The sequence below is a fragment of the Nomascus leucogenys genome, chromosome 12 (genome assembly GCF_006542625.1).
Source record: "Nomascus leucogenys isolate Asia chromosome 12, Asia_NLE_v1, whole genome shotgun sequence".
Classification (NCBI taxonomy): Eukaryota; Metazoa; Chordata; class Mammalia; order Primates; family Hylobatidae; genus Nomascus; species Nomascus leucogenys.
In genome coordinates this window covers 105316651-105338889 of record NC_044392.1, presented here as the reverse complement: position 1 = coordinate 105338889, position 22239 = coordinate 105316651, and the positions used below count along the sequence as shown (strand labels likewise).

The following is a 22239-nucleotide window of genomic DNA, read 5'->3' as shown; positions in this document are numbered from 1 at the left end:
CTACATTTTTTAAAAAATAGAAAAATAGTTTTCTTTGTAGAATTCTGTTCATATATCATGTCTAGAGACAGGAACCAATGGATTGATATTTATCTACAGTGACATATTCCATGCAGCTCCCTGGCATTCTCTTTCTTTTTTGAGATTTTTAGTTCTATCTAGTAATTACTGATGGAAAAATAATGATTACATAAAAAATCTACAGGAATAGAAAAGAAGAAAAAGACCAGTACCCAAATCTTAACAGCAGTTGCACTTAGGTGAGCTCTGTATGATTTTATTTTACAATTTCTACTTTTTTGTATTTTTAGTTACTCCTTGCAAAGTATGCTTTACTGAGTATTTGTAATTTAAAAAATGAGTTTGCATCTTATCTAAATAAAGATCAAATGGATACATCAGGTACCCTGGTCAGTCTGTTCCTTCCACCTATTTTTACCTAGTCAAACACCATGCTGATCGTCTTAGGTATCATGATATGTAATGCTTTCGAGCATAAAACAGATACTAGAATTAAGATATAGAACATTATTTTTGTCAATATTTATTTTTAAACAATCTCTAGAACAAAAGAAATTTAAAAACAAAAGGCTTAAAATGCATTAATACCTGAATGTTAATAATTTAATATTTTTCCCAAGTAATTGCACAATGCTTAAATATAATTAAACAAAAAAGATGCAATAAAGTATAATCCTGCAACATCATCCCATAATCTGATTTTAAGTAAATATTACATTTTTAAGTATTTTATGCTCTGTTTTTTTTAATATAGTCACTACTATATGTACTTGCTTTTATGTTACATAAGCTTTTAATATATAACTTAATCTCTGAGATGTTATTTGGTTGAGAGGCCTCAGTTGATTAAACATAGATTTTCTTATTATAAAATCAGAAATAATAGTACTTGCCTGTAATAAGCGGAAAGGTTAATATTCATAAGATTCATAATCTTTAAGCAGTTACATATACGCAAAATAATTACTGTAATTAATCTTAGATGATAGTCCCTAGTTTGAGAAAAAGTTTGGTTTGACATTTAGTAATTAAGCCTTATTGCATGATACTTCCTTGACTCAGCAAAGCCACATATAATATAAATCAAGTGTAGAGGACTTTGGTTTTTAAATGTTAAAAATATAATTGGAGCAGATAGGTACCTACAATATGCTCTTATAATGGGAATTAAAAGCCCTTTAGTAAGTCCACATTCATTTCCTATTTGATTGCTAAATATTTAAGAGTTTTTCAGTTATGGCCTGTCTCACAGAGGAAGTATGATTATCTAAATATGTACTTTTTTTTTAAATAAAGGAATTGCTTGCTCAACTCAGTGCTTTCTGTAAAACATTGCAAAATTGTGCTCATCTGCAAGTTAAAACCATGACATATAGCAGGATAAAACTGAACAGAATTTGATTGCAGACCTGAAGCTGATTTTCTCGGTTTTGCTACCAAAAACATATCTTGCTAGAGTATGCTCAAGATTTTTTGAACAGTCCATGAAAGGTGACAGGGATGTTAATCTCCACTTCAGCCCGGGCAACTTCACTTAAGTCCTTGGCATTCAGAATCAGGAGATAAGCAGGCTTTTGTCCTGCTCCTGGGCTCACCACCACACTCAGAACTACACCTGTTTATCAGAAGTACATAAGGCAATATTAAGTTTTTAAAAGCCCCAAAGCTACAGATTAAATGTCATTGAAATAATATAGGAGGTATTACATTGACAAATGTAGAAAACCATGTGACCTGACTTCTTTGTCTGACTCTTGTACCACCTGGCATGAGACCACCTAAAGAGGTCTTTTAAACTCTTTATGTACCCTACCTACACTGCAAGCTCCAAGAAGGGGGAGTCTTGTCTGTCTTGCTATATCTCAATATTCTATGACAATGACTACAGCATAGTAGGCACCCATTAAATACTTATTGCATAAATGGATCTGTTCTTATCTGTAACATAAAAATATAGCACCTGCTGTACATACTGTAAAAACTGTGATGATCAAATGAAAAGTGTGTATTAAAAGACTTTGAAAGCAGTAAGATATATCATATGTATGGTTTCTAAGATCGATCTGGAAGCTGACTTCCTTCAAACAAAATGAGAACAAATCTTTTACAGCTTTGACTGGATATGTAAAATCATTTAGTATGAAATGGCTCCACAATTCTCTATCTCATTTCTCTTAGTTTTCCATATTTTAATCCCATAGAGTGTAACCTATCTCCCTGTCCCAGCAGAGAAATAGTTAACTAACACTGCTGATTTGTAATTTGAGTTGCTGTATCTGAGTTGCTGGTATGGTTCTGGGTCTTTTTCGAGCCCTAGCTTACCGAAAGAACAAATGAAAACTATTCACAGACCTGCCTTCTCATTCTCTTGTATCTGCTATAATACTTAGCTTCCCTTCTTAGAATTGCTATTTTTTTAGAAATATGTCTTCGTCAGGAAAGGCAAAAACCTAGAATTCCTATTGCCATTTTTTCTTCCTTCTCTCCCTCATCTAGAGCAGACATTGATGCTCCATCCTGACACCAAATGGTGCTTTGACATTTTTTTCTACTGGTAATCAACAAGACCTGATCAAAAGATGAAATCCTTTTCAAATAGGTTTAATTCTTCAATACTGCTCTATTTATAGTATTAAGGATCATTTTTGAGTATTCCAGAATAATCAACCTTACTCCTTTCCTAATGAACTAACATATAGAACTGCAGTAAGAAGAGTATTCAGACACAACAATTGCTTTCATTACCATCATCTTCTTCCAAGGCATCTGGGTGAGAAACAAAGATGGGTTCTGATGGGTATGAGTCAGGCTCTTGCCAAACCCAAGTTTCTTTAGTTTTGACATTCAGCTTACAGAGCTGTTTGTGAGAAAGAAAAATCAATCAAGCAATCATTCAACATGCTTTACTTGATTAGCATATACTCAAAGTACTGTTCAAATATTAGTAAGAAGGATTAATTACCCTATCTGGAACAAAGTGATTCAAGCCAAGTCCATATGCATATGTGTAAGGTTTCCCACAATACTTCTGGTAATTGATTTGAGGAAACTCAAATGCTGCAAAATAGAGCACATGCTTAGGAAAACTCTTAATCTCTTTGAAAGAAACATTTGTTCACTCCCGTGTGAAGTTTTCTCTAGATCATCTCACCTTGGCGAGGCCCTGAAAAGAGAACCTCAGGCTCCAGCCAGATAGTCTCGTCACTGCACAGAATTGCAGTGGCAGTTGTATTGGGGAGCGTAACTAAATTCTTGCCTGTGTCAGCCTAGGAGAGAAGATAACAGAAACCTCAGTGAGCAGGAAAGAATTCAAACAGCCAGAAATGCAGACTTCCTAAGTCTTGGCTCCTAAGTTCTTTTTTAGGTCAACATGCAAGGAGGAACTGCAGGAAGCTATAGATGAGGGACCCTGGGACGCGACTGGGCAAGCTATCTGTGCCTGTGTCAGTCACTGGCTATGTAACACTGGGAAAGTCACATAACCTCTTAGGCCATCAATTTTCTCTTCTGTAAAATGAGACCATCCTTCAAGAAAATTTAGGGCTCCAAAGAAAGGCCTCTGCAAAACAAAAAAACAAAAACCAAACAAAAATCTCAAAACCAATAATAATAATAATGTTTTTCTGCAGAACAACAAAGACTTCAACTGCCTGAGGGATGAAAGAATGTATATCTCTTTCACACTTAGAATATGTTCTGATTTTGCTTGAAAAAAAAAATCCTTACAGTTATGTTGACAAAAAGAAAAAAAAACCACTGGACCATATGTTTCCTAAGATCTTTTGTCACACACACATGATTTTTCTGATTATTTTATGAGAACAATGGATACCATGATGTTTTTCTAACATATCTACTTATTTATAATTTCATCAAATACTTGATTACATATTTTGTTCTAGACTCAATTCTTGGCATTCAGGATATTTTGGAGTGAAGTCCCTGTCCTCATGAAGCCTACATTCTAGTTCAAGGAGATATACAATAAATATAATTAATAAATTTTATAATATACCACAAATGTGGGGGAAAAATAGAATAGAGGAAAGAAGATCAGAATGTGAAGGGTAAGGGGTTAAAATTTGAATAGATGATTAGGGTAGGTCTCTTTGAACAGGTGGCAGAGGAGACAAAACTCTCAGAAGATGAGAGAATTAGCAATGCAGATATCTGGGGAAGAGTGTTCAAGCTGAGAGAACAAATTGTGCCAAGGCCTGAGGGAGGAGGATGCTGAGTGTGTTTGAGGAGCATCAAAGAGTCCAGTGTGGATCCTATCAACTGAGCAAGGGGAGAGAATAAGAAAGGAAGGTGGAGAGGTCACGAGCCAGGCTGTACAAAGCCTCATAGGTCATTATGAGGACTTGGTCTTTCTCTGTGAGTGAGCGATGGGAAGCCATTGGAGGGTTTTCAGCACAGGAGTGAGATGCTATGATTTATTTTTAGGGTAGCCTTGTTAGTAGGGAGGATCCAAGAGTGCAATCAGGGAAACCAGTTTGTGTTGTAGTAGTCTAGTTGAAAGAAAACAATGGTTCACACCTAGGCCAGTAGCATTGCAGTCAGTGAGAAGTGGAAGAAGTGGAGGACAGAATCAAGATTTCCTGTTAAATAGGATACGGGACGAGGAAGAGGCATGAAAGTAAGAGAGGCATCAAGCATAACACCAAGGTGTTTGACCTGAACAATGTTGATGTCACAACAAAGATAGGAACTACAGGTGGAGTGAATTTTTGGTGGGGGAAGATGAGAAGTTCAGGTCTTGTCTTATTAGACTTGAGATGTCTATTGGGCATCCAAATGCAGATGTGGAGCTGGCGCTAGCAGGTAAGAACCTTGAGTTTAAGAGAAAGCTAAAAATGTAAATGAAGAAGGCATGAATATTTAACAACGAGTGAGTGCATAAATGGAAGGTAGGGGAACCAAGGCCCTCCAACAAGACGAGGAATGAGAAGGTAGCTGGTTGGGGCAAAAATGTCAAGAGAAGGATTTTGTAAGAGCCTGATAAAAATGATCCATTGAAAAGGGTAGGAGAGTGGTGATCTAGGAAAGATGGGGAGAATTGGGAGAGTGATTTCCCTGAGAATGTGAAGGAGGGTGAAAGAGATCAGCTCTGGATAGGAAGATGGATAATTCAGTATATGAGTACAGATGCTGGTGGGTGGGTAGATGTGCTGGCAAGTCTATGGTTCCTTTCTGATTTCTTTCATTTGTTTCAGAGAAAAAGGAAACATAGCCATCAGCTGCATCTGAGTGTGGAGGCGGGAAGTGGGAGGTGGTAAAAGTTTAAAGAGAGGAGGGTGTGGAATATTTAACTAGCAAAGTGAGAGAGTAAGTGAAGCTGGGAAATGCAGCAGAAAGATTTGTGGTCATGCATCTAAAATGAGACCAATTAACATGATTGTGCATTGTCTGCACTTAGTTCAGCCTCAGAGGTATAAGCATGGAGGGGGTGGAGAGCTGAATTTAACTAGGGTTGTGATTTTGACAAATGACTTTGATAAAGTAAGAAAGAGGCAAGGGAAAGGAAGGTCTACATGAGAAAGTGATTGTAATTATTGACTGTAAAGCTTAAATTGAGTGAGGAGAGAAGGTAAATCCTCAATGGAGTGAGAGAGAGTGAGAAAGTACTGCGTTCAATGGATTGGAAGTTCCTGGTGGAAACTGCAGTAGGGCAAGTGATGTTGAAAGTTAAAAGGTCAGAGTGTGTCATGCATAAAACTGAGATTATGGAAGGAGTATAGTCTTAAGTACTGGCAAAGTCGAGGGCATGAGGGATATATATATATATATATACACACACACACACACATACATCACTTGGCTATATGATTAGATAAAATGAGGTGAAAACTTGGGGAATTTTAAGGGTAAATAGAGGGAACAATGATCTGAAAGCAGCAAAGAGGAAGGACATCTACCACAACTCCAGGCCAAGTGGTAAAAGGGCTGTCCCCTGTACAGAGGAGAAACTGATTACCCTGGAAATTACTGTTGGGGAGACCGGTGTCCTTAGGGGAGAAAGCCAGATTTTGGTTAAAAAAAGAAGGTGAAGGGAACATTCTAAGAAGAGAAGGCAGGAGATTTTTTCTGGTGGTGGACTAAGAATTAAAAGTAAATAGTGGAAGATTTTCAGAATAGGGAAAGGATGGGAGGTGGGAGCCAACAGAGGAGAAGATTCTGCAAGATTTTGTGAAATAAGGGACTCGAGGTACTTAGTGATGATGCTTGGAAGACGTGAGGGGTGTGCACATGTATGCATATTTATGTACATGCATACAATAAGTACGAATGTCTATGTCTATGTTTAATATTTATGCGGTTTCAAGTTGAATTTTTTACTTTGTTCTATTTTGCTTATTTTTCTTGTTAAATTAGATTTCCTGTTTGTTTGTTTGTTTCTTGAGATGGAGTCTTGTTCTGTTCTGTTCTGTTTTGTTTGTTGAGATGGGGTCTTGTTCTGTTCCCCAGGCTAGACTGCAATGGCATATAGCTCACTGTAACTTTGAACTCCTGGACTCAAGCAATCCTCCTGCCTCAGCCTTCCAAGTAGCTGGGACCTAAGGCCTTTCTATTTTTCTCTTCATTGCCAAACTTTTAAGAGTGTACACGCAGTACATGCTTTCCAGATACTCAACTGCTTACCTTAAGGGCCCTGAAGCCTGACTTCTGCCTCTCTCACTCTATTCCCTTAGAGATCACCAAGCCTAGTGCTTCGTTCTTAGTCTTCACCCTTTTCAGCTTGTCTATAGCAATGGGCACCGTATAACCCTCACCTGCCCTCATCTTTGTGACATTACTCTCTCTTAGTGGGAACTGGGGCTTTCTGGTGCCTCTTGTTTCTTTTTCTGGCTTCTCTTGTTTCTACCATTTTCTACATGTGTTTATTTTCTGGAGCTACTGTGCTTGGCTATCTTCTCAGTATTCTCTGGCTCTCAAATTCTGTATTTTTTAAATAAGCAAATTTAAATGTTTCTTTTGGAAAACCTATTCTAAAATATGATTCCCCCCTGCCTGCAGTCTCATCTCTCTATTCTTACATATTTCATTATCATTTCAATACCATTAATTATGGCCTTTTCTTTTGTGTAAAAACCTTCACTGTCTCCCCATTACCAGTTCAATAAAGTGCAAATTTCTTAGCCTGGCCTTAAAGCCTTCTAAGAGTACAATGTACTTTTATAACTTTTTATTCCATTTACTGTACTACTTTTGCCTGTGTTTCAACCAATTATAATAGCCAATTCTCCCTGCGTATCTCCCTCTCCACCTATCTGTCTTTCCTCAAACTGTTCTTTCTGTCTTCAGTTGTTCTGCCTCAATCCCATCTCCACTTGCCATATTACTGCCCATTGCAAATAACTATGTTCCATGAATCTCCCCTACATTATCATCTCACTAGCTGTTAACAAATCAATTTATCCTTCCTGAGAGTACTACTCCTGTGCTGACATGCATGGCTATTCCTGATTCGCCTTCTTTCTCTCTGATACACTAGGTAACGGGCTCCAGGAGAACTAGAAGTGTATTTTATGTATCCACTGAAACAAATAGTATGATGCCTGCTGTAGTGGCTACTCAATAACTATTAGAAGAAAGAGGAGACAGATTTGATGATGTTAGACATTTTTTATGATTATTACAGTTCCCTATTCTATAATTGGGTAATATTTCTTCAGGCAATGATAACCATACAGTTAGAAAAATCCTTCTTTTTTCTTTATTTTGCAATGTGAATATTTAAGTTAAGTGATCCTCTTTTATTTCCTTAAAGATGATTGTGATTTTTACCATTATTAGCAAAATAAGAGTTTACTGAAATTAACTGACTCATCCATTTGGCAAGTACTTTGGGAACGCTCAACTACATGTCAGTGATATGCTTCCTAAGGGAAAGCAAAAATCCTTAAGGTACCCAGATTGATCTCTCTCCATGATCTTTCTTCGGAGCTCCAGATCCACGTATAGCAGCTGCCTATGGAATGCTTTGCTAAGATGGCTAGTGGGTACTTTCAAATTACATCTATAAAGTAAAATTTACTCTTTTTTCTACAAGCTAACTCCCTTATTCTATTTATTTATTTATTTATTTATTTATTTATTTATGATGGAGTTTCACTCTTGTTGCCCAGGCTGGAGTGCAATGGCATGATCTCAGCTCAGTGCAACCTCCACCTCCTGGGTTCAAGCGATTCTCTTGCCTCAGCCTCCTGAGTAGCTGGGATTACAGGCATGCACCACCATGCCCAGCTAATTTTGTATTTTTAGTAAAGATGAGGTTTTTCCATGTTGGTAAGGCTGGTCTTAAACTCCTAACCTCAGGTGATCCACCCACCTCAGCCTCCCAAACTGCTGGGATTACAGGCGTGAGCCACTGTGCCTGGCCCAGCTCCTCTTACTTCTGTGTTTTCAGTTCAGTGAATTATACCATCATTCACTCAGCTGCTCAGGGTGGAAATCTTGAAGGCATCCTGAACTCTTTTCTCTCCCTTACCCCTCACATGTAATTAGATATCAACTGCTGTTGATTTTGCTGCCTAAATATTTCTCAGCTTTGCATCTTCATCTCTCAGTCATCATTTTCTTAACTCAGATATTTATTTCCTTTTATTTGCCTCATTGCATTAATCCTGTAATAGGGCTTCTAGCCTCTACGCTAGACTCTCCACTTTGCAGTCTGTCTTCCATGATGCTGCCAGAATAAACTTTCTGAATCACAGATCTAATCATGTCCTAAAATACACTTAAAATACACACTTAAAATACTTAAATGGCCCCCTATATTTATATAACACTCAAAGGCTTATGTAGCCCATTACAATGTTTCTCCAACCTATCTTTCCAGTCTCTCTGCCCAAAACCCATCTCCCCTACACCCCTAAATAAACCAACCGCAGCAACTACTTCATGTTTATAGATGAAATCTTGCATTTTTAACTCCTCCTTGCCTTTATAGAAGCCCTTTGGCCTGTCTGTAACACTCAACCTCAACCTCCTCCCTCTTTCTCATTCTTCACAGAGCTTACAAACTTGCTTAAGAGCAGTGGTGTTTGGTTCTAAATTGAGTTTGTTTTCTACTACGCCACATCTAAGCCTTTGGTACAAAGTTTTACATTCCATGTAGCTGTTTTAATAACCCCTTTTGTGCAACCAGGGAGCAAATAGATATAAAAGAAAGCATATATTCCCTTACCTATATGTGAGAATTATATTTTATTGATTTTGACTGGTATTTCCATCACACTACAGATTCTAGATGTTACTCTGGTTATTCTAAAAAGACAGTCTCTAAATACAGGGAAGAAAAAGTAGAAATAAAGAGATGACTGTCTATTGTTAGTAATTATTTTTAACCTCTAGTGATATTTTTCAGAAGATTTATAGAAAACCAAAATAATTCCCTACAAGAGTACTTTTTGATGCTTCATCTCTCCAGAACTTCAAATTATTTAAAGTATTTATATTATCGATAAAGTATCAAACAATCAGTGGATCTGCACTATTCACCGAGGAAGTATATTTTAAAGACAATTTTGTAAATACAAGAACGGCAGATTTAGAATTAAAAAACCTGGTTCTTATCCTGGCTCTGCTGCAGTTGCTTTTGCTAAATCACAGTACTCTTCTGAGCTTTAGTTTCATTTGTGAAATGAAGGAAGTTTACTTAGTTTATTTTTAAAGCTCCTTCTAGCTCTCAAATTTCAAGACTTCATGTATAAACATGAGGCAGGAGGACAATTCCTGAGAGAGATGAAACATTCATGGTTAAATCTGAAATCTACGGAGAAGCAGGTTACCTTGTCAATATTCAAAGGAAGTACATATCTCCTAACTTCAGGTTGGGGAGCCTTTCTGGCATTTTTTTTCACCTCTTCCCAATTCTCACGTAAATTGGCTAAATATAAGTAATTATAAACAAACTCAAATCTGCAAAAATATAAAGTCAAACATGAGCACAGGCAATTACAAATAATTTTAGAGGGACGATTCTTGCCTTTTTAAGCACAAGTGCCTGCCTGTTCTTTATTCCACAACCCAGAAGCTTGTGTATTAGAGCCGTTTCCTCCTGCTCACACAGGATGAAAATAAAGAAACCTGCTTAATGGACTTGTTTAAGTCACAGCAGCCTTGAGATACTTTCTGTTCTGCCTTCCTGTCGCCATTCTGTTTGTGTCTTTAGGGGCTGTTGTCTTGTTAGTGATTTGCCTGGTCTGAAAAACGCATGCCTTTTTCTCCCTTCCCAGAGAGGATTGGGCTCAAGTTTCCCCTGTGATTTCGTCAAGTCTAAGTTCACCTCTCAGGTCACGGAATCTTTTGTTTTCAGGTGGGGCTCGTGGACCCGATTAGTTTTCAATCATTAACCATAGTTTTGATGTTCCGGTTACCTAAACTCCCTCCTGCTTTTCCAATTACATTTTTGACTCTCGCCTAACTCTTGCTATTTTAGATGTGACTCAGACTGAGTGCAGCATCTCTGTAAAAACCCCCTAATTTCCAAGAACAATGGGAGATGTCGCATTTATCCAGTGTCCTTTCTTACCCTTTCCAGCAGCAGAGATCCACAATCAGAAACCCATTGTCTTCATAGGTGTTGATGTGATGGAAGAGGTTGAAAGGAGAAGTCCTGTATTTATTATTGAGGTACTTTTTCCTTTTTTTGTCAGCAATATGAAGCCAAACCTTGAAAAATGAGGAAGATGTTTTGATGCATTTAAAAAGGAAAAACGTGTACATTATTAAACACACCTTCTTCAGAATCACAAACTTGACAAATATATCTAAGACTTACCCCCATGGTTTCATTGGACTCAAAACAATCCATGTAGTTGGCTCCCCAAAGACTCCACGAAGAAAGGAACTTGAACAGGTTAATTTTGACTGGTGTCTCCACAAAAACGATATAGTTGGGAGTCAGACCAAAACTGTTCAGAAACACAAACGAGCTTGTGAATGAAAGGGCTGATTCTCAAGCCACAAATAAATTTGTATATATGTGGTATGCTCAGTTTTAAGAATCAACAGTGCCTACATGAAATTAATTATGTTTAAATTTAGTTTTCTGCAAAAAAAATATTGTGATCAGGATTGGTATCAAAGGTAGGCAAAGCAAATCTTTAAACTTGAGTTTTCCTGAAGATTCATAGCAGGCCTTCAAGTTACCTATGAACGTAAGATGGCTTGAATCGGTCACTGCAGGGGAATTGTACAACGATCTCTGACTTGCTTATTGGATCTTCCTTGTCTGAAATAAAGTGGTTTTAAAAGGCTTTGGAACAGCCTCTTAATTTTTTTTTTAATACAAAGCATTTAGAACAGCTTATACAGGCAAAGAAACACATTTCAGTTGTTTTAGAGGGGTTATTTTCATTTTCTCCATCATTTGCACTTCTTAGTGAAATTTCATGTGAAGCTGCGAAATCACCCAGGAAAATCCAAATAGCAGCAGATTTGGAAATGTGCACTCATATAGGGTTGTGGCAAGTGGAGTATAGTGGAGTCACATCCTGCAATAGCTGGAGGTGGGTTTTAAGTCAGGGGAGTAGAGAAAAAACCTCAGAATGGTCAAAATGCCTTTCGCAACATCTTAAGATGCCCAAAGGATATAGTTTAGATGGGTTTGTGTCAATAGCCCTGTACAGTAATTCTTATGCACGTTAAAATTTACTCACTAGTAAGTGAATGGTCCTCAAACTTGAGTGTGCCTCAGAATCACATAAAGAGCTTCTTAAAATACTGATTGCAGGCTCCACTCCCAAAATTTCTCATTCAGTCTGCCCGGGACAGGGCTCAAGATCTGCATTTCTAACAGTTTCCTAGGTGATGGTTTGGTCCAAGGACTACACTTTGAGAACTGTACTAAATACTACTAAACAAAAATCTGTATGCATTCAAATAATTCCATCATCAAGGTGGTGAACAATGAACCTGGCAATACATGGAGAATGAATGGAGAATTCTAAGGTACACTCCTTTTTGCTGTAGTTCTTTTTCTATAGTATTTCTATGAGTTAACAGATTTGTTTGTAGTTTTGGGAATTAAGCACAACATATTTAGGGCACTCTCATATATGTATGTATGCTATTATGCACACATACATGCTTATTTTATTTAATTTTGCCTAGCACATGAATAAGTGCTCAATAAATGTTAAGTTTGAATCCAAATTGTATATGATCAAATCCATATATATATATGTACTACATTTTTAATATTCTAGAAGAGAAATTGGACACTTGCTTTCTATATTTTCAAGTTGTCATCCTTTGATATGATGCCCTTGGGCATTAGGCCCCTTATAGGGTAGGGGTGAGGGCAATACTTCTGAAGTCTGACAGTAATTGAACTATGCACAAAATGCTATTCTGATATTCTGATCTTTCTCACAATACAGTAACTTTCTCACAATATAGGTACTTGTTTTCAGAAGAGGACAGATTGGTAAACTCACCTGCTTGCAGTGGTGGGATCTTTACAATGTTGTAGGCAATTGAAAAATTTTTTCCAAAGCAATTACCAATATTGTAAACGGTTCCATCATTTTCAATGTGGGGGTGAGCAGTGGCCCCATTGACAGAGACATAGTTGCAAAGATCAACCTATGGAAGTAAAGTGAATGTCCTCCAGTTGAGAGAAGGAAGATAATTATACCTTTGTCCCTAGGTCTGAGGTCACCACTGCCCCTTGAAGTCTCATCCTAAGTGCACTTTCTCTTTCTTCCCATCTCTCTGGATTCTACCCTCTTTCACGTTGATTTCCCACCTTCATGCAGAGCATACTGCCCAATCTGGAGTTACCTGTGACATCTCTTTATTTGATGTATACCATACAGGGCTCTGGTTAGTTACTTTTCTTTTGGCATATGCAGATTGACCTCAGACCGTAAGTTTGAATCCTCAGACTTCTTTATACTCTTATTATTGTATTAGATTTAATTATACAAAATTGCTAATATTCAATAATTGTTGATTTCCAAAATGGCAATTTTGCATGGTACTATGTAAATACCAACTATGTGTCTTGCACGCAGTACTGTATGAGTTTGGAACTGAAAAGGACTTCAAGCTTCATCTAGTATAGAGAGTCTTAATTTAAATAGACTAGGAGAACCATGGGTCTCTTTCAATTAAATATAAACATTTCTGGCAAAAGCATACAGCATTTAATTCAATTTTATGTCTCATAAGAAGTTTAGAACTACAAATGTAACACAAATCTCTCAGTTTGCAGAAGGATAAATTGGGGTCCCAGAGAGATCAAGTGTCTTAAGGATAAAGAGCTAGATAAATCAGCACTAGATTTCCACCTGGCACCTACTTGGTAAAGATTTATTGCATGAATAATTACTGGAATATATATTTATCTAACCAAAATTCTTTCCAATTAATTAGGGGGATTTTTTTTAAAGCATAGGACATTTTAGCACCCTTATTTAAATATTAGGCAAGATATTCATTTATTCAATCAATCATTTATCAAATACTCTGAGCTTTCACTATGTGCCAGGCACTGTACCAGGGCCCAGGAAAGAGAAGATCTTTGCTTTCAAGAACTTCATTCTAGACCCGTGCTGTTCTATTAATATAGTGACCACTAATTTTTAGATAGAGCTTCAAATTCAGCTCCTCAGTCACACTGGCCACATTTCAAGTGCTTAATAACACCAGGATAGCACAGTTATAGAGCATTTCCATTATTACAGAAAGTTCTGTTGGACAGCAACAGCAATGCATTAGACCAATAAGCTGGCATAAAGCACTGTGAGTGGGCAATGGCATCGTGGAGAAGTGCCATCTAGCCCAGACTGAGGGATTAGGCAGTTTTCCTGAGAAACATGACTCCAACTAATGTTTGAAAGGTGAGTGGAGTTAGCCAAGTGGAGCTGGATGACCATGTGTTCCAGGGAGTGGGAATCCTAATGTAAATGCATAGACTTGTGAAATAATGTGTGCTGTTTGGCAATTACTAGTCAGCTAACCTGACTGCCATGAAGGGCACGCATAGAGGAAGGGAAATAAGAGTGGGCCAGCCACAAAGAACTTCACTTGGACTTTATTTGGGAAGTTATGGATTCCCTAGGTGGAGTAATACTTTTATATTTATATTTTTAAAAATTGCTACTGCTGCCTTAAATAAATTATATTTAAGGGAATCAGCCTGGATGCAAAGGCACTGGTTAATAATAGTAAGCAATCAAAAATTTCACATTTTAAAAATTACATTTTACAGTGCTAGTAACAGTGGAACCTGACTCCTAATAAAGTCTATTCTGGAGCCATACCATAGCTTCTATATTTCTTTTCTTTTCTTTTTTTTTAGACGATCTTGCTCTTGTCACCCAGGCTGGAGTGCGGTGGTGCAATCTCAGCTCACTGCAACCTCTGCCTCCTGGGTTCAAGCGATTCTCCTGCCTCAGCCTCCCAAGTAGCTGGGATTACAGGTGCCTGCCACCATGCCCAGCTAATTTTTGTATTTTTAGTAGAGATGGGGTTTCACCATGTTGGCCAAAGCTGGTCTTGAACTCCTGACCTCAGGTGATCCGCCCGCCTCGGTCTTCCAAAGTGCTGGGATTACAGGCGTGAGCCACCGCGCCTGGCCATAGCTTCTATATTTCTAGTTAAAATATCATGTAATTGTAATACAGATTCCCTATCAAAGTCAAGTGAATGATTTAGAAACTCAGCTTTTGTTCTTCTCTAAAGGAGCTACACACACAATTGTACGTGGTTACACACACACAGTATAAACAAGAAAGAGCTATGGGGAGTATATGTTAAGACGTAGTAAATAGTCTGTTGAGAATTATAGATCAGCTTGTGCTATTGAGACTCAATGTTGAGACTATTTTTTTCTTCTTATTTTTACCAGTACTGCATTTGTGGTTCTGGCCTTCATTTTCACCTCTTGGTCTACCAGCTCTACTGTATCTCTTTTGCCTTCCCATACAGCTCACACATGGCTCCCCAAAGAAACCTCCTAAAGTATAGCCCTACTCATACTACTTCTTTGAGCAAAAACTTTCAGTAGCTTCCCATTAGCTAAAAAACATATTCCAAATGTTTAGCCAATTATTCAAGCTTTTAGTTTCATCCTACCCTGTGTCTCACTATTCCCCTTGACATTAACTACTCTAGGCAACTAGTTCTCAACTGGGAGTGTTATTGCCCCCAGGGGAAGATATGGAAATGTCAGGAGCATTTTGGGTTTGCACAATGATTGAAAACATGACTGGTGTTTAGTGGATGAGGCCAGGGATGCCAAACCTCTCCCATGTGTGGGACGTCCCCATGATGATGAGTCACCCCCTGCCTAATGTCATACTACTACCTCCACTGAGAAATGCTGCAAGTCTAGTCAAAGGAGATTATTTTCCAGTTTTCATGAACACCTTCTACCTCCATGCCTTTCATCACCTTACCCCTTCCGTCTAGCATATCCTTTCTCTAAATTCACTGAAGTCATACCTCTCTTTCAACTTCCAGCCCAAAGCCTTTCCCTTTAAACCTTCTTTCACCTGTCCCACTTTGCATTGCCAACTACTTCCAGAAGAAATTCCTTTCATATTTATGCTTTCTTAAAAGATTTTCCTTCTTGAAAGACTCATCATATTCTTTGTCCTATTACAGTTACATATTTGATTTTGCCACCTAGACATTAAGCCCCCTGGAGACAAGAACAATGCCTTGTAAATAGGTGTGTCTTAGTAAATATTGGTTCAGAATGTGTATCTAAGGACTGCTGCATTGAGATTCTCTAAGTTCTCAGTAAAATTTGTCACTTCCAAATATTGCTGAAATTTTGTTCTATGCTATTTCATTCGAGATATAGCTTTATTTCTAATAAGAAGTACCTTTTGGAAGGGGCAAATTAGTGCAACATACTTGCCTAGAACCATAAATAGCATGATTTTCAGTATCAGTAGCTATAATTTTTTGAGCACCCAGTATTTACCAGGTTCATGCTAGCTTATAAAAGCTATGAAAAGCAGGGACCATGTTATCCTACTCATCCATCTATCCCTTGCATCTAGCATAAATTCTGAATACGGAAAGCACTCGATAAATATTTGTGTCATGAATGAATGAATGAATATGTTAGGCATTTTATATGGGTTTTCTCCAATCCATGTAAGTGTTTAAAATTTTATAGAAGAAGAAACAATGTTTGTCCTATGTCAAATAGCTAGTCATTGTTGACAATGCTAGGATTTGAAACTTAATCTGGCTCTTTTCACCAAATTGCAGCAATTGCAGGAAAGCATCATAGACAGAGGCGATCAGTGCAGTCCATTTGGAGCTTAGAATGGTCATTCTGTGTGTCCTCATCAAGTCAGAATCATACATTCGCAGCATGAATAATTTATGTTGAATTAATTTTAAGTTCCAAATTCTACATTCCTGAACATCACCTAGCACTGTGTCCCACCTGCTTAATTGTCTCCAACGTCTCTGGATTAATCTTTGTAATAAAGTTGGTCTCTGTGCAAGCGTAGTAATCTTCCCCCACTGGGTAGACATTAACAAGGGCATTGTCGGTAACCTCCACTCCTCGAAAGTAAGAAAAAAACCTGTAGAAACAAATGAACTTTTCAGTCTAGTAATTTTCAAGCCATGAGAGAAAAAGGGCTAATGTAAAATGTCTTGAGTAACATTCAGTTTGGGTTCAGTAACCTGGAAAATATATTCTTGCAGGGGTCTGGGAAAGCACAGGTGCCAAATTCTGTGATGACAATCCTCTTCTCAGTCATTGCCCGTACGTAAGCATCAGTGCGGATGAACCTGAAGGACATTGAAACATAAGGAAAGGTACAGACAGGAGCAACCTGTACAGCCCATGTGGAGCTTAGAATGGTCATTCTATGTGTCCTCATCAAGTCACAATCATAAATGCACAACATGAAGAATAAAGGGTTTTATTAGCTCACTTTCTTGGGGTGACCAAGCAGGGCAGACACAATGTCCCTTGAGTTTACATTTTTATCTTTTAAACCTCACAGATGAGGAAATTGAGGTTCAGAGAAGTTAAGTGGCTGGCATATGTGGCCAAGCTGGGTTAGAATCCTAGTTGGCCAGAGCTGGACAACATGAACTTTCTGTATCACACCATGCAGCCCTGGGGGAAGTTCACATAGGACCCCCCACCCCCATCACCTATAACCTATCAACCTAAACTTACTGGGAAAATTCCAGACATGGTGTGCTGAATTATATTCTTCTCAGTCTCCCTGTGTTCCTTTTATGTTTTTCTTCAGTGTTAACATTTATTTTGTTTTAAGAATTAAGTATTCTTGAATTCCATCTCTTGCCTAGACAGGTCTGCTAAACCGTATCTTAGAGTAGATAGCATACTTTGCCCAGGATTTCTGATATGGAGAGCCAGTTAAAATCTGATTTTGTACTTTTATTTTATTTTATTTATTTATTTATTTATTTATTTATTTATTTATTTATTTGAGATGGAGTCTCGCTCTGTCGCCCAGGCTGGAGTGCAGTGGCACAATCTCGGCTCACTGCAACCTCCGCCTCCTGGGTTCAAGCTATTCTTTTGCCTCAGCCTCCCAGGTAGCTGGGACTACAGGCATGTACCACCATGCCTGGCTAATTTTTCTGTATTTTTGGTAGAGACGGGGTTTCACCATGCTAGCCAGGCTGGTCTCGAACTCCTGACCTCAAGTGATCCGGCCGCCTTGGCCTCCCAAAGTGCTGGGATTACAGACGTGAGCCACCGCACCCGGTCGCAGTTTTATGAAGAAGAAAGAGTACCCTGCTGTGTCGAAGGTATAGGAAGCTTTATCTGAACTCCACACTAAGCTCTCATGGCTACATTTCTGCTTGACATCATCTGTTTCTCTTCTATTATCATGCAAGTTGTCCTGCTTCAAGTCCCCTTTCACTGTTTCTTTACAGGTCTTTTCAAAATGCCTGAAATCTGTGGTGGTCAACAAAGCCACTAAGAGGCTTGAACATGAAAGCAGAAGACAAAGTATTTGTTAATACTTCATTAACGGGGGTTTCCTGGAATGATGATTTAGGGCTCAAGGCTTTGAGCAATAATCTCTGGTTTTCAGAAAACTACTCTTTCTGCTATCACTATGACATGCTTTGTCCTTCACTACTTTGTGGCAATCCCCCACCCCCTCCCAGTGGCCTTTCCAATTTTATAAAAAGAAAAAGCAATCAAGGTGGCTAATGGTCTAATAATAATAACAACAAGCATCACAATAGCTATTATTATGAAGTGCTTTGTGTGTGCTAGACACTGCGCCCTCATTTAATGCTTGTAATGAATGTATAAGGTAGATTCTACTGTTTCTCCCATTTTACTAATTATAAAACCAAGAATTGGAGGTCAACATCTTGCCAAGGTTACCCTCCTAGGCAAGTCATGCCTGTTGAATACAGGGTTTAAAGCCATGCATGTTGGACCCCAAAGCCCTAGGCTTTAGCTTCTCCTTTATTCCACAATAATGTTCCCTCGTATCTGTGCAGACACACCGGCCCAGGTACATTGTGAGAAGAAAGTGGGTATATAGGTTGCCTCCTGGGTTCAGAGGTTAAAACTCACATGAGAGGAGGAGCCGAGCTAGGCCCTACTGTGGGGAGGAGGAGTGGCATGGAGTGCTGCTTTACCTTCTGTGGTATGTGACATGTCCTTCTTTAAAGTCAAACTTGTGCAGGAGGGCTTGCCCATCAAACAGGTGGTAAAATGGCTCAGATCCAACTTCAAAGAGTCCTGGCCCACATCGAAGGAGACTGCCGGTGAGCCAGAGCGGGATCCTGCCTGTGATGAGGGGGAGACAGAACATTGCTTCTTATCCCTGCCTTGGGCTGGGCTTGTCCTTGGTAAGGCAGAGTATATCAGCAGCCTGATTGGGCAGCTTCTTCCTCATAGAGCTGGCAGTGATTTTCATTTCCAGCCCTCGTGCTGGACAGCACTTAGAAAATGTCTGCTGACTTGACTCACCTTCACTAGGAGATCACACCGTGGGAAACGTGGAGATGCCCCAGAGTGTGGATAAAGGGTTGGAAGGAGTGAGGGAGAAGCATCTTGAGAGGACTGGGACTCTCCACCTAATAGATTTCCCCAAACACCAATCCATTTGCCTTTTGCCATCTCATTTTTAAGAAGATTTTCAAATTTCTTGATATATTTTAGTGGAGTGAGGAGAAGAAGGATGGATTAAGAGTGAGAATAAATGTATTTTAAAAAGATGTGTCTGTAGAAAAAAAACTATGTAAATGAAAAAACAGGAATCCTGGCTCTTTAAAATCTAGAGCTATATACCTCTGTGAGTGTGAGCTACTGCTTGGATGAAAGTCAATCTGCTGTAGCAGAAAGTCCACAGGGTTGGATATCAGGGACCTGACTTCTGGTTTAGGATCAGCTCACATGTCATCTCTGGACCTCAGTGTCCTCATCTGCAAAATGTGGGGTACCCAAGGTAGTCCTTAAGGCCTCTAAGCTTTCACAGTTAGGTTTGTCCCTAAAAACCCAGGTAGGGCCAGGCATGGTGGCTCACGCTTGTAATCCCAGCACTTTGGGAGGCCGAGGCAGGCGGATCATGAGGTCAGGAGATCGAGACCATGGTGAAACCCCATCTCTACTAAAAATACAAAAAATTAGCCGGGCGTGGTGGCGGGCGCCTGTAGTCCCAGCTACTTGGGAGGCTGAGGCAGGAGAATGGCATGAACCTGGGAGGCAGAGCTTGCACTGAGCTGAGATCGTGCCACTGCACTCCAGCCTGGGCGACAGAGCGAGACTCCGTCTCAAAAAAAAAAAAAAAAAAAAAAAAAAAAACCCACGTAGGTTTATCCTTTGAGAAGGGCAGTGATTAACAGTGTTTCCTTGATTCCTACCAGTGAAGTTTTTCAAGCAAATGGATTATTTCCTATAACTAATAATGATACTGATAGTAATAATTACTGTCTATTGATCACTTTGTGTTGGATAGTGGGTGAATCATTCTAATTTACATTACTCCACTTAATTTTCACAACATCCTCATGAGGTAAATTTTGGGTTTTTGTAGGTAAGGGAATTGAGGCTCAGAACGTTTAAGTAACTTAGAGGATTCACAGACAGTGAAATGATAGAGCTAGGTTAGCATCTACGTCTGCCTCCCGGCAGAACCAACATTCCTCTAATAAAATGGGCATGAAACCCACCACCCTTTAATACTCCCAGGTGCTTGTCACTGGGCCTTCATTTATTCAGAGACCAATGGAACAGACATTTATAGGACATTAACTATGTGCCAGGCACTGAGCTAGGCGCTGACAGTTTGAAGATGACAACGGTGTAATCCTGATCCTTAGGGAATTCCAACTAGGTAGCGTTGTTCTACATTAGAGAAATAAAGTAAAGGCGAATGAAAGAAAATGGATTCTTGATATAAAAGGCCCAAACCACCTCATCCCTCTCCCTGTGACCCACGGGGGAGTCTGCATTGAGAGACACCAAAGAATAGGAAGCCAGAGAAGACAGACTTTGACATAAAAGAGGATGGCTTCAAGATGGGTGAGACCAACCTGTTACATGAGCTGTGAGTGGCGAGGACAGTTCCTCCACAGTTTCAAACAGTTTCTTGTAACCGCCAGCAGGATGCTCAACCCTGGAATGGTGGAAGAATAAGGAAGAAGCCCATGTTGATGCTCAAAGTCCGCAGAGATAGAGGCAGAGCTGCAGGAGAAAAGGCACTCTAGGGCTGGTTCAAAGCCTGTTCACTCCCGCCAGTCTAGTGTCAGCTGTGTGGGGCTGGGGGTGGGAGGAGAAGCAGGGGTGAGGGCAGGAGGAGCACGTGAGGCTGGGGGTGGGGAAGATGACTCAGGTATGGAAGGGGGTCCCAGATCACTGCTCTGATGTCAAGAGAAATGACCTCTCTTTTAATGTCAATGGTCACCGTGAACTTAACCCTGTCCTCTGCAGTTTTTCCTTACTTCGGAAGACAAATCAATCCTACTGCCATCAGTTCACTTCCTGAAATTTGTGTCTAAAGAGGTTCCTTCCCACAGTATTCTCCCACCCTACAACATGCTCAGCTCACTGCATCATTGATTTTCTTGCCTCAAGGAGAGACTCATTTATGTCCTTCCTAGGGGTTGGGAGTTGACAGCTTGTTGGGTCAGGTACCTCATCCTTCATTATTCACTCATATTATACCATAATGTTTTCCCCATCATCTCATTTCTCTACCAGTCCCCAAGACCTACAGTACATTTTCATCATAGTCAGACCAGGAGATTCGGGTTCTATATTTTTGTTTACTTTCTACGTCCTCTGTTCAGTTTCATGTTATAACTTCCAAGAGTGGAATCTCTGACCAGACTCAATTATAATAATTACCTTTTACTAAACAATGACTATGTCCTACGTACCATAAAAAGAACTTTGCATGGTATTAGCTCTTTTAAATCTCACAGTAACATAATGGAGTAAAAGCTATTGTGACATCTTTCTATATACGGGAAAAGCTAGACTTAAAAAGTTAGGTAATTTGTCCAAAGTCACATGCTAGGTAATGACTGGGCAAGAAGTGGAGCCCGAGTCTGTCTGAAATCCCCATACTCAAGACTGCTTCCAAACCCCGGGCTAAGTCACACAAACCCCCCATAATTTGGACCTGAATTCTAGATAGTTGCTTTAATACATAAGCAGGAAAAAATTTCCCCACCAAAATTTAAGGGTCTTTCCTAAACAGGTCATTAATCAATGCCTTCTCTTCAGGAGCCCCTGAAATAGCACATTTATCATGAATCCATGAAGGTGTTTAAAAAAAGTCTCCCAGAGATACTTACTGGATAGACATTTTCTTCCAGTTCAGGATCCAGAGTTCTGGTACCAACTGCAGAATGAAGAAGCAAATTCTCAGCCAGGGGCCTTTTTATGCCTTCTAAATCCCCTGAAAGGAGTTATGGCTTTGGGAGCCCTTCCCCACCCCTTCAGCTGAGGGAGGGGGAACAGAAGTTGCTTTCAGCTCTCAGATCCTCCTGATGCTTGAGCTTTATTTGGGCTTGCTGTTCCCATAACAGTTGTTTGGCTGTTTTCCAGAGACCTCAATCCTTCCCAAGGAGAATGAGAACAGATTAGAAAGAAAGGAGCTAGGTGGGAGTGGCCAGCGTCAGGCCTGAGCTGATCCTAGTCACCCCACTGGACCTTGGCACCGTTCTCTGGGGCCCACCTCCCCCTAACGCCTCTGTGCCTTCCTTCTCACCCTCATTCATTAACTC

At 39.4% G+C, this 22239-nt stretch overlaps 1 protein-coding gene across 1 annotated transcript; it reads right to left on the bottom strand.

The window, feature by feature from the left end:
- Nucleotides 1-528: 528 nt before the first annotated feature.
- Nucleotides 529-21864, bottom strand: RPE65 (retinoid isomerohydrolase RPE65). Its single transcript, XM_003260179.3, has 14 exons — nucleotides 21808-21864; nucleotides 20542-20624; nucleotides 18643-18793; nucleotides 16684-16791; nucleotides 16439-16580; nucleotides 12465-12612; nucleotides 11176-11257; nucleotides 10805-10937; nucleotides 10556-10695; nucleotides 9813-9942; nucleotides 3173-3287; nucleotides 2984-3078; nucleotides 2767-2878; nucleotides 529-1636 (listed from the first exon to the last, which is right to left on the bottom strand). The coding sequence occupies exons 1-14, from the start codon at nucleotides 21816-21818 to the stop codon at nucleotides 1485-1487; spliced, it is 1602 nt and encodes a 533-aa protein (XP_003260227.1). The 5' UTR covers nucleotides 21819-21864; the 3' UTR covers nucleotides 529-1484.
- Between the last annotated feature and the right edge of the window lie 375 nt (nucleotides 21865-22239).